This window comes from Toxotes jaculatrix, chromosome 22, assembly GCF_017976425.1.
Source record: "Toxotes jaculatrix isolate fToxJac2 chromosome 22, fToxJac2.pri, whole genome shotgun sequence".
In the NCBI taxonomy this organism is placed as follows: domain Eukaryota; kingdom Metazoa; phylum Chordata; class Actinopteri; family Toxotidae; genus Toxotes; species Toxotes jaculatrix.
Genome location: NC_054415.1, coordinates 12,830,357 through 12,842,374, shown reverse-complemented (window position 1 = coordinate 12,842,374; position 12,018 = coordinate 12,830,357). Strand labels below are relative to the sequence as shown.

General features: G+C 41.4%; 1 protein-coding gene across 1 annotated transcript in view; it reads right to left on the bottom strand.

Annotated features, from left to right (window-relative positions):
• The window catches only part of LOC121176079 (synapsin-3-like), a 78,311-nt gene that overhangs the window by 53,097 nt on the left and 13,196 nt on the right, over positions 1 to 12,018 (bottom strand). The window contains exons 3-4 of the mRNA XM_041030044.1: positions 9,611 to 9,668; positions 1,615 to 1,706 (exon numbers count right to left, since the gene is read on the bottom strand). Of these exons, the coding sequence (XP_040885978.1) occupies positions 1,615 to 1,706; positions 9,611 to 9,668 (150 nt within the window). The remainder of the gene's footprint in view (positions 1 to 1,614; positions 1,707 to 9,610; positions 9,669 to 12,018) is intronic.

The window sequence follows — 12,018 nt, the reverse complement described above, 5'->3', positions numbered from 1 at the left end:
CTATGACAAGGACAGATTCTAATCAGTTTATACTTGGTGGTTTTCTTTTATCAAAAGAAACATCCAGTGTTTTGCTCAATGAGGAACCATGCAACTTTTGGAGGTTTGAACTTGTGACTTCCCGGTTACAGGACAGTCTTTCAAACCACTGCATTATTAGACATTAACCAATCAGACCACTAGAAAGAACTCTTATACTATTTGCAGTCAAATCCAGAGTCATAAAAAAAAAAAACAAGCTAAACCACAACAATTTGGCAGTGAATGTCAGTGTTTGTGAACAAGGCAGCAGTCGGACCATCTGCATCCAATTTGGCTTCTGTCATTACAGCAATATCACCAAAAATATTCAGCCCACACAATGACCTCTGTGTCAGCTCTGACAACAGGTTGCATTGTAACATCAACCACAGTACTGCCCCCGTGTGCGATTATTCTCGCTTGATTTCATACAGCGCTACATGGTCAGGACATTTCCTGTACCAATGCTGTTTTTAACAACAATGAGAAAGTTATTTTGTGGGGTCGAAACCAACGCGTACTTTAGCTGATTATTCCCCAGAGAATCAGGGCTAGAATCAGTGGGCTGACACTGGGTGGTAGGTCAGTTACCAGTGCATCCTCATGCATGTAAATACACTGCTCCATATCACTACTAGTGGTCAAAAACTCCTCTGGGTGTCTTTAATATTACAGTTTTGCAACAATATTGTTGCTTACATTGATAATAAGCCTCCCATTCCAAAACATATTAATGATTTCATAATGTTCCTCCTTTTTGCTCTGCTGCTCTGAACCATAAACAATAAAGCTGCAAACCATGAAACCAAAACAATGAGTGGAAAGATAATGAAACACCTCATAATGCTCAGAGGAAATGTAGCGTCAGTTAATTATTTGTGGCTTTGTCACTATGAGTGATGCATTTCACACGTAGTCACGTCAACCATCGTTAATTTAAAACAATCAATTATAGCAGCTTTAAAACTGTGATGCCTAATTCATGTGCACTGATTTGGTAAATAAAGCACTAGTGACATTCACGGTGCAGACTGAGGCAGGGACATGATGTCACCCAGATCAGCTGATCATCAGCGATCTCCTTCAGCAGCAACTTCACATAACAGAGGAGTCTATTTAAACACCCAGCTCCACGTGTCTAACTGTTATTGCTGCTGCTGCTACAGGAGCTGTTTACTGACCACAGGCCACCTCTGCCACTGATGACAAGTTTTTGTTTTTTTTTAATTTCAGATGCATCAGCAGTCAAACCCAGAAATGACATGCAAGCTTGATTCTGAAAGGTATAAATAAATGAAAAAAAAAAACCTGAAAAAGGACCAAAGGGATAACTAACTACCTAATTACCAAAAAAAAGCTGGCATTGCAACTGGTGGGTCAGAAGTCTTTTTTTAGTTTTTCCACTGGCATAATCACATTACAGCCTTGATTTCTCTGACTGCGAGCTGGGTTATATATATACACAGTCATGCTCAATGCCACTGAGAGAAAAGAACTGCAGTCTTTGTGCAGGCTCACTGAGGCAGATCACAGATTGTGTGGGCAAATGCGTCTAAAGGACAGGAGCTCTCTGTCAGACCTTGAGCAACTCACCTGACCACTTTGGTGCTGCCTTTGTTGACCTGCATGTCCACCATACATCCCGAGCTGACGTAGGAGGCCAGGTTGATCTCTGAGAACTCCGCCTGGACAACAGAAGAAGAAGAAAACGCCCAATGAGATATTTGAATAATTGATAATTGAACTGTCTGACAAAAGGTTTTCTTATTTTTTTTAAAAAGCTGAAATAAAGAAGGTCATATTGTGTCACGCCTTTGACTTGTGAATGTCCTGTGATGGAGCTACAGATTCAGGCTGCAGCAGTTTCCCATAAAGAAAATAAATTAACAGGAAAAGTACCTACGACCTACATAACAAAGCAGACAACAGATTCGTTCACTTCATTTTATATTTCTGCATTTGCACAGCTGAGAGTAAAAGACGAGTCAGAGAGACAGAGGGACTAAGCGAGAGGAGGCAAATTGAGTTATCCCCAGTCTGTGGCCTCCCGGACAGTTAGGGCCTTGTGAAAGGCCGTAGCCCGGCTACCTAATGACTCAGTCAAACTCCCAGAGATCCTCGAAAGGAGGGGCAAGAGTCGACTTCTGGGAATGGACTTTCTGGATGGACGAGGACCAGAGAGGGACAATTCAATTTTCCTTCTAATGGCTGTCACCATAGTCGAGAAAGCTATTGGTGTTAATGCTCCTGGGCCAAATTTAGCATTCCTCAAATGAACTTTTCTACTGCCACATTAATGATGGCATTTTCACCAAAGGGCTCTTATTCAATAGTGAAAACGTAGTGTGAGAGTAAAGTTTGTGTTTTTGTTTGTGGAGGGGGACACTTTTTAAAAATTTTTATTTATTAAATACTCATTCTAATATCTTTTTAGATAAATATTATAAAACCACACATTGACAAAAAGACATTCATTATATGTGCAACAATGGGTCTTATGAATAATCATCCCACTGGGGGACAACCAGTACCTCAACTACAGAAATAGCGTACAGTTACCATTTGTCTGTATAGTACAGTCATACAAATTTTTACAGCTAATCTAATAATAACCTTGGTTGTGGCATTAAGGAAACAAAACCAGAACAAGATTCAGTTTTCTGTCAGATCCCCTGCTTCACTCTGGATATGATCTCCATGTTTCCTCTGTGGGGAAATGGATGTATTGATGTGGGCTGCTGCATTGCTCACAGAGAACAGCTTCAGTCATGTGGAATCACTGTGGAGTCACACACATCCCATGTTCCCTGACAGGGTTCAGCTGTGTCAGGGTCAGGCCGTGTCACCGTAAACCCTCATCTGCTCCAGGTACAGAAAACCCTGGAGGGATGCTAAACAGCAGCCGGTTGACCTCAGACATGAAACGCTCCCATTTGTTAGTCTTCACATCCCTTTTAAGTATGAGACATGACACTAATGTAGAGGATTTAATGAGTCCCAAACAAGCCGCCTGCTGACTGCTAAAACAAAAACTCAATTGGATATGACATGGTTGACTACAAAACTCAACGCTCCAAAAAGAACATGGCTGCATTTCATTTTGTCTGCGAGCTCTCTGATCCTGAGTCAGCAATGGACCAGTTTCAAACGTCCACTCACTCTTAACACTGCAGGGTCAATGAAATATTACTCACAGTCAAATAAAAATGCCAAGAGTTCAGCTTTGTTTATTTGCTGTGAATGTCACATGACCACAGCACACAGCCATGGAGGACACAGAAGAACACAGTCACAATGTGTGGTTTCGTCCAACACAAGTAATTTTATAAAACTTATCCTAAGATGTTAACTTTGTGGGAGGACATAACACACACACAAATATTTCCCAAGAACACTGAGTGCAAATTCCTTCTCAAAAGGATGTGCTGCATTTTGCAGAGAAGCACACATGTACAGCACATGGCTAATGGCATGTGGCAGTCAGCTAATCAAAGAGCTAGGTTTGTGACTGGAGGGTCAATGGATTAAATCCTGGACTGGCTGGGAAAATAAATAAGTAAAAGCCCCATCACGGAAAACAAAGAAGCCTTTGTAGATGGTTTACCACAGACTCAAAAGGGAAATAGTTGCAGTAAAGAACACAAACTTTATCATGAATTATTGAATAAAGAGCAGCTGTTTAAATGACAGACAGCTGATCGTTAGCTGACACTGCGATATCCTTGCAGTAATACAAATCTACAGTAAGCTGCTCTACTTTGTCAGCTCCACTGGACGGGCCGCGCAACACATCTCACACAGATCAGCCTTCGAAAACGCCAACATGGATGGAGAGGGAAGCAGATCCTCCAGCTGACCCTCTGCTCAACCCAGCTCCTGCCAATTTCCATAGCAAGTTAAGTCAACTGCTATCTACACATTCTCATACTGTGATCATCATTTGAGACTTTAAGCCTGCTTTACCAGGCTTTATATGGGCTTTCATCTACATAAAAAGGAAATATTATCAGCAATATTCTTTCAGAGATAAATTTCCCTTTCATCTAGTGTTGTGGCCCATGTAAACTCTGTATGGGGGAGTGAGTCGGTTTTGAAAAGAATGCGCCGATGTAACGAAACTTTTTTTTTTTTTTTTGCCAAGAGAGGGAGAGAGAAAAAACACCCACCTCTTTTATTTATTGTGTTACACTCTCAGAGGAAGAGCAGGGGGCGATTAAATGCCATAATCTTATTTAGGGGACAACGAGGCGCCACTCAAACTCAATGCGCCTCAAGGACATGCACTTGGCTCTCTTCCTTTTCTCAGCTCTTCTCTACTGATACCCGCCTCTGAAAGAAACATCTGTGTGCTCAGCAGCACATGCCTGGCCAAAAAAGACTCTTAAATGCATAACACACCCAAGTGCACAGTCAAACACACAGACACTCGCATACACACACACACGCACACATACATCCTCCATCACTGCATCTCCTAAACAAATCCCATCCCAAACACAGAGGCCTACGTTGACTTTTGCTGCGACCAGATAAAGCCAGAGAGTGGGCAACATTTTGGCAAGGGCCAAGCATTCTACGTTATCTCTGATTGGCTGGTTCTGGGTAAGAGGAGTGCTTACAGCTACTGTCATTGGGCAGTAACGGATGAAGTGGCTGGTGTGGGGCACAGGCCCAGAAGCCAGGACAGGAGGCTTTTCACAGTGCCATGGTTACCATCACGGTAACACATTCAGACACTTGTCTTGGAGCAGCTCTCGCCTGGGAAAGGAAAACAGGAAGTGCCACTTGGAAGAACTGCCTCCAGACCTGATCCTTCTCGTCTGTTGACCTGCATTCAGGCTGGCTTTCAGTATGAACAGGGTCACGGGAGACAGCAGAGGTGCGATTAGGCTTAACCATGTTCTGATGTTTGAGTTTCTGCCAGCCATAGTCTCTCACACTGCTCACTGCTACCTAGTTTCTTTATTTACAGTAATCCAAGCGAACTATAAATGTAAAACACATTTCTGTCTCTCTCCCACAGGAGAACAGATGATGGAAAAGCTCACATGGAGCTAATATATACTGGATAACTGTTGTGTCACAGAAAGGAACATCACAGACATTTATTTATATGAAAATGGCAGCTGAATCAACACTATCTTTTATTTTAACTGACAATATCTTACACTTGCACATGCTATTACAGTGGAAGGCACTGTTAGAACTTAAGAAGAGCCATTTCCCTGCAAGCCTCATTTATCACTGCAGTGCTGCTTGCACTGTGCCCTTACTGCCAAGCCATGTGAACCTGTGGACAGTACAGTAAACACCACTTGACAATAGCTCATCTGGAATCTTTGCGAGTATTTTTAGCTTTGGACTTACCCGTGTCACTGAGGTTCAGGTGTTTAAGGTGCCTTTTGTTTGGTCATGAGTCAAATAGTAAACAGGAACTTTTGTCCTTTGGCAAAAACAACTTGGAGGAACCGATCGAGCTGCACTTCAACTATAATCTGCTGCAACTTTTTCTGAGGCACTCAGATATCTAGGAAAAGCTAAACATAGCAGCTGAAATACCAGGTGAACTGATGTTCTAGATAATTCCACAGAACATGGTAATATGCCAGTATAGAAATGTTATACTGTGGATATTATAAACATCCTGTACATAAATTAATTGTAGAAAACCTTGATAATTAAATACTGAAAATAAATTACAGTTTATAGTGATGATTACAGAAAAGAGCACCTGAATACCATGTATCACATCATTATTGTTAGGATTTCTAATTATAGAGGCAGCTATAACAAGGAGTCAATGAAGGCAAAATAAGAAAATAGATTTTCCCTTAACTGTGGACGCAGATCTAAGCCATAATTAACCTTACTAAACGTTCATTTTTCCACTCCTCAAATGCCCATTACATTCCTTTTAACACTGACCTTGTTCCACTGATAGTTGTTCTTTTTATTTTTGGTCCCCAGTGGAAGACCAAACTGGAAAAGCTGTTGATAAAAATTGTTCTAGCCCAGATGGAGCCTCTGTGCGGTTTCCTTTCATCTGAAAATAGATGTTTTTTCTGTGACACAAAGTTCTGTGCTTCTTTTATTTCTTCACCTCTTTAGTTTCAACACAGAAAACCTTGACCAACACAGACCTGGCTGAAACCAAAATACTCTGAATGGAAAACGTTACATAAGTCCCACATTGTAATGCATGTGTCAAAAATTCTCTGGCAAACGGGGGAAATGACAAGTCAGAGTAACATGAGGTGAACACTGAAGAGAGGACATTCAGCAGTGATTTGATGCAGCATATGGTGAACAGTAGTTGCTGGGTTGATACTTTCTTGTTGTCTACGTCTGAATGTTTTAGTAATTCCTGATAAGCCTGATTAAATCCCATACTGATGCAATTGAGCGGTTTGAAGTACAGTGGGCCATTCATATGCACCACAAAGAGGTATTCGCCGCTAATCACTCCCACCTTGTACAACAGTGAAATAATCCAGTGAGGAATTAAATGCTGAAATGTAAGACAGATGCTAAATGTAGCAGGGCAACAGAAGGCGTGAGGGCAGCTGGATCAGTCCACTGTCTGCAAACCAAATCTTCTGTCTTGAGCAAGTTCTACCCAGATGCCCTATGTCATGGGCAAAATACAAGCCAAAAAAAAAAGGGTACGGATAACATACAGCCAACTGCCTGTGAGCTACCATGACTGCAGCAGAAAGGACTGTGGACAGCGCTGAGGTCATGCGCCTGCTGAGCAGATGTTGCCCCTCAAGACCCAAACCACACATAGTCCGGCAACCCTAAAGAACCGCCCCTTGTTCTTTCACAAACAACAGACCTCTTCATATTTGACTGCCTAATTTGTCCAGTTGTGTAAATTGCAGTGTTTATGACTTGTGGGTAGTAAACAGGCAGACTGTTTGGCAGCCTATTGCTGGGTGTCATCGTGTCTCTGATCGACTCTGATTACAGCTGGTGAACATTTTTGACATTTTTACAATAGACTGTCATAACTTTCAAAATGCCATGCACCGCACACATGGTGACAGCATTCAGCACCCAAGTTGTCGGATACAGAGGCCCTTGGCTTGACGCTGCCACTGTGCTACACACATCCAACACACTTCAAAGGCATACAAAAGGCATTGTAGGCAATATCTAATCCGCTAAGCTGTGGATCTCTGGAACGCACCACAAATCTCTGAGTCTGAGTATATGAGGATATGTTAAGATAACAAATCGTTTGAGTGAGTGGGCCCGAATTATCTTCAGCCACCTACTGTGAGATAAAACTCCCTGATGAAATCTCTGTAAAGAAAATAACACATAACTGTCCTTTTTTTTTTTTTTTTTTTTTTTTTTTACCTCAGCGTTATCATTTTTCTGGGCCTCATAATTTCAGTGAGTCACAGGCTCATGACATACGAGCACTGACCTGACGTAACTGCACATTAGCTCTCCACATTTTTGGCTGCGTTTCTCATTTGGAATCCAAAACGTATACTGTTACACAGATCAAACTGTGAGAATCGCCTGGCATGTTTTTGGCACTCAGAGCGTCAAGAACTACTACGGAACATATTTCATCGGATGTGAAAAAGCAATGGCTTCAAGCCTGTTTTCATTAGTCACATAGGAGCAAAGAGAACTACCACCGGCGCTCTCATGAGCATGTGTTTAGCGGTGAAAAAGAGTTACCCCGGTGAACGCAGGACCTTCGGCGTCTGCCAAATGTAACTTCAAAGTGGGTCATTTAAATGAGAGGGAATGATCTACAACAATGGGCTCTCAAATTTGCCATGGGGCAGTGGCTGGGGAAGGCAGAGGTGGCAGGGCAGCCTTAATGAGACATCAGATCTGAGAATGAAAGCTGCTGATCTCTCTCTTTCTCTTTCTTACTGACTGGCATCAGGCCTCCACACTGCAGCATCACATGCTGCAGTGAGCCTGTGCTTGAGTCTACAGATGGTACCTTATATGGCATCAAGTGCTGCAGAGGAGAGTTATGATGGTTTGGGGGCTTATGAGCACCGCTTCAGAGAGCTTATACAGAATGAAGATGATAGATGACAGGTCGCACATGTTGGCTAAGTTCAATGTCCATTCAAAGATGAAAAAGGTCACAAAATGATTTCATGGCATGGTTAAAAAAAACATTTAAAACAGCTTTGGGAGTTGTTTTGAGCTGAAATCATAAAGATATTGAACATTAGAAGCATAAAGTAAAATGAGAAGCAGCTAAGAACAACTACAAGATTGCCATAACCTTAATGTTGGTGCTGTGCAGGCCACTATAAAGAGTCTATTCAACATCAAAATGTTTGCTGGGTGGACATGTTAAAAGCCAGCAAGAAAGTGGGATTGAGGAGAAAGTGCAATGGGCCTCTGTGCTTTTATTGTCATCCCCTAAAAAGGCTCATCTCAGCATGTCGCTAACTTTTCACACAGAGATTGGGTTTCCATCGTCTTAAAGCTCTCAGCGAGGTGCACAAACAGCCTATGAAGAGTCTGGCTGCTGAAGGCAATTAGCAAGTGACTTGTTATCGTCAGTGCAGAGGGCTTGTGGGAAAAGAATGGAGGGTCCAACAAGATCTAAGTAGGTCAGTGGGATCTATAGCTGAGCTTTTGGGGACTTGTATGGTCCCCCTCACTACTGACTCATGGAGCCACATTAACTCTGCCAGTTTTTATTGGGGTTCAATAGCTGTGACACCACAAGATTGAAACAAAAAAAAAAAAGAACATCACATCTCATAGAAAAATCTTGACTCACTCCAGCCTCAACCCCTCTCGGAAAGAGGATGTGACCACAACGGTACAGAGCTGAGCAAACAGGCTATAAAATCACTGGTCCAGCTTTTTGTGGTCCCTTTTTCCTTCTCTCATAAAAACCCACCACTCTATTTCAAAGACAGCCCCCGTCTCAACAATGGGTTACAGATGTATAACCCAACAACTTTGTGAGGTAAATTAGATGTTATCTACACACTGTAAATACTGTACGTCTAGACTTATAAACCCATTTCTGTGCGTACTGTATATAATACTGGCACAATTATGTTGAATCAAAATCAGGCTAATTTAAAGGAAGAGTTCAGCATTTGGGGAAATATGTTTCTTTGCTCCCTGCTGAGAGTCAGATGAGAAGATCAATTCCTTTAAAGAAAGGTGTGGAGGATATAAAAGGTCAGGGTGGCCACAATTCAAATTCCTAACAGGCTAGTCTACAGGGTGTGTATGATAGATTTCACAAGGAGACTCACCCCGGTGGGATAGTTTTTAATAATGTTATATGTCATGGTGTAAGGGTCAAAATAATGCACTCCGAACAGGAAACAGTGATTACTGTTTTATACTGGTACACCGTGCTGAGCATTATTACTGAGTTTGGCATTACATGATTTCTACCTCAGAAATAATCTATTGAAAATATTCTGTTTTATGAAAGGAAGTGGCAGGAAGCCTGTACATTGGCTGCTAACTTCAGTTTAAAGGCTGGCAGGATACTTAAAACAGACAGGCATCCTGGTAGCTTTTAAAATATTAATTCAAATATTTCATAGGACAGAATTTTGTGTTAAATCTACTGTACCTGCTCCACCCGGATCTCGTACTCTCCATTCAGCTTCTTCCCTCTGAAATACTTCGCCCTGCATGAGAAAGGAAGACAAACTGTGAAATAAATAACAAAACAATCTAATTTTCATACACATTAATAGCCTTTTATTTAGGTTTAGCTCCGGACATTTGGAATATGTACAACAGAAATCAAGTTTCAAAGAATAATCAGAGCGCAGAATATAAATACCTTTAACTACACAGATGATTTGTCTCTCTTTACATCATATGTGCACCTCAGCATGCAGATTCCTCCCCTGCACCAACAGTACAGTGTACGTGCTCCTAACAGTCAAAACAATCTTAAAATATCCTTTTGTTTATTTGATTGAAGGAGAGCTGAAATTTCAACAGACCTTCCAAAATACCTTGTGAGTGGGCAAAATAATGAGTCATATTTTCCATGATTACAGAATCTGCCCTTATGGGGCTTCAAGTAAACAGAATCCCTTGGCAAAGAATAACTTGTAAAATAAAGTGCTTTTAATAAAAAGACCTCACTGATCGAGGGATAGTCCCTCTGTTTCTGTTTTCTCCTGTCATACTCTGGAAAGTGTGACAGAAGTTTGTGGTCAAGGTGAAACTAGAGCTGTCTTCATCATCATAAATCTATGACAGTGACATTACAAAGCTGTTTTGGGATTTTTTTTATCAGTGTCTAACAAGTGTCAACAAGTTATGGTTTAGATTTTCACACCAACTCAACAATAATATACAGCATAAGGCAAGGTTATGATTATTTATTTGCAGCAATAAGTCACATCAGTGTACCCTGCTGGATAAATTTAGCTGGTGTTTGGAAAACACAACATGCAGTGTAATTAGACTGATATACTTTCAAATTTAGGAGCTATTTGTAGTCTGAACTTGTGAATTTGCAGTTACGGGAAGAGTTATCTCTCTAACCATCAGACCTGTGGTATTTATACAGACCAAGACACATATGTGGATCCACTGTGTTATTTAAAGCTGGGGTATGTATACAAAACACCCACAGTGGAAAGCTGACATTGTTTCGTTTCTGTATTTGGTTAATTTGCGTGGTCAGTGCACAATTAAACTTGATTATTGTTTCAGTGGACTTTTGTTAACATGCCATCCCACCAGGGTTGAGTCAAAACCAATCTCATTCCAGTTCCTGTAACTTGACTGTCTTCTGTACACAGTTCTTCTCCTTTGATGTTCAGATTGATTCATGCTAAATGCTAATGCAGGCTTTCACAATTAAAATTCTAACTCCCTGATGTTACCAGATATAAAGTTTACCATTACCACATAAATGCTTAAAGATGGTAATCTCTGTTACTGTGTGGATTTCAGATTCTCTAATACAAATTTTCAAGCCTTTTTATTATTGCTTTGTGTTTGTAGCCATGTTGTGTCCCAGTGCTCATTACGTCTCAGCGTTGAACTTTCACCCCTCATAAGCATGGGACAGTTAACAATCTGTTGAGGGCTTAAGGCTGGGGCTGCATGTAGCTGAGGCTCTTGGGTACATGCTAGAGGCCTTTGGTTACTGGGACAGGCTGTTTGGGATTTAGAGAGCCTCTCGACCTACCCACACCAAAACACATTTTCCTTTTGCTGCGCTTTTCTAAGAGCCTCTCACTAAACAAAGCCTCTTTACTCCTCCACTTGTCTTCCCCATGTCTGCCTATTTGTTTTTCATCCCCCTACATCTGTCCCTTTAGGTCCGTTCATTAACGTTCATTACGGTCACTGAGGAGGATCTTGAAGTTAACATCTCCCAGCTGTTGGACTTTAAAGGTTTGGGTCCCTCGTCGTCTCATTCTCTGTAATTTTGGAAGCCGTGAATCTTCAGCATGACTGACCTACATACTAGACAGGCAATGCCCCCTGTCACCCTGGACCACCAGCACCACAGAGCACGGGGCAGGGCCCACGGGCTCACTGCACTAAAATGACTGGTATGCGTTTCAAGGTATTGCAAAACATGTCGTCATGTCGAGTGATCAATTTAATTTACAGGCCGCCGGACTCTCTGGTTTGAACAAGTGCTTTACATGTGTTCAAACATAAACATTCATCTCCACAAAGAGGTCTGGCCTTTCCCTCTCCCAGTCGTGCACACACCCTCTATATAAACATCATGAAGCTGAATTCCCTTTTTCTTTTACCATGAGAATATGTTTTCTTTTTTTGTGCAGCTAATAGGAAGAGCATGAGTCATGTATTTAGATCCAATGACATCCACTCCTCTAAACTCCTCTAAACATTATGTTATGTTATGCTAATACAGCAGTGTTTACAAAAGGAGATTTTCTGTATTTTCTATAATATATATCTATTTTTACATGAAGGTTCAATTTTTCATGTGTTGTTTGGCTCGTGTTTTCTTCTATGAAGGACACAAGGTTCCTA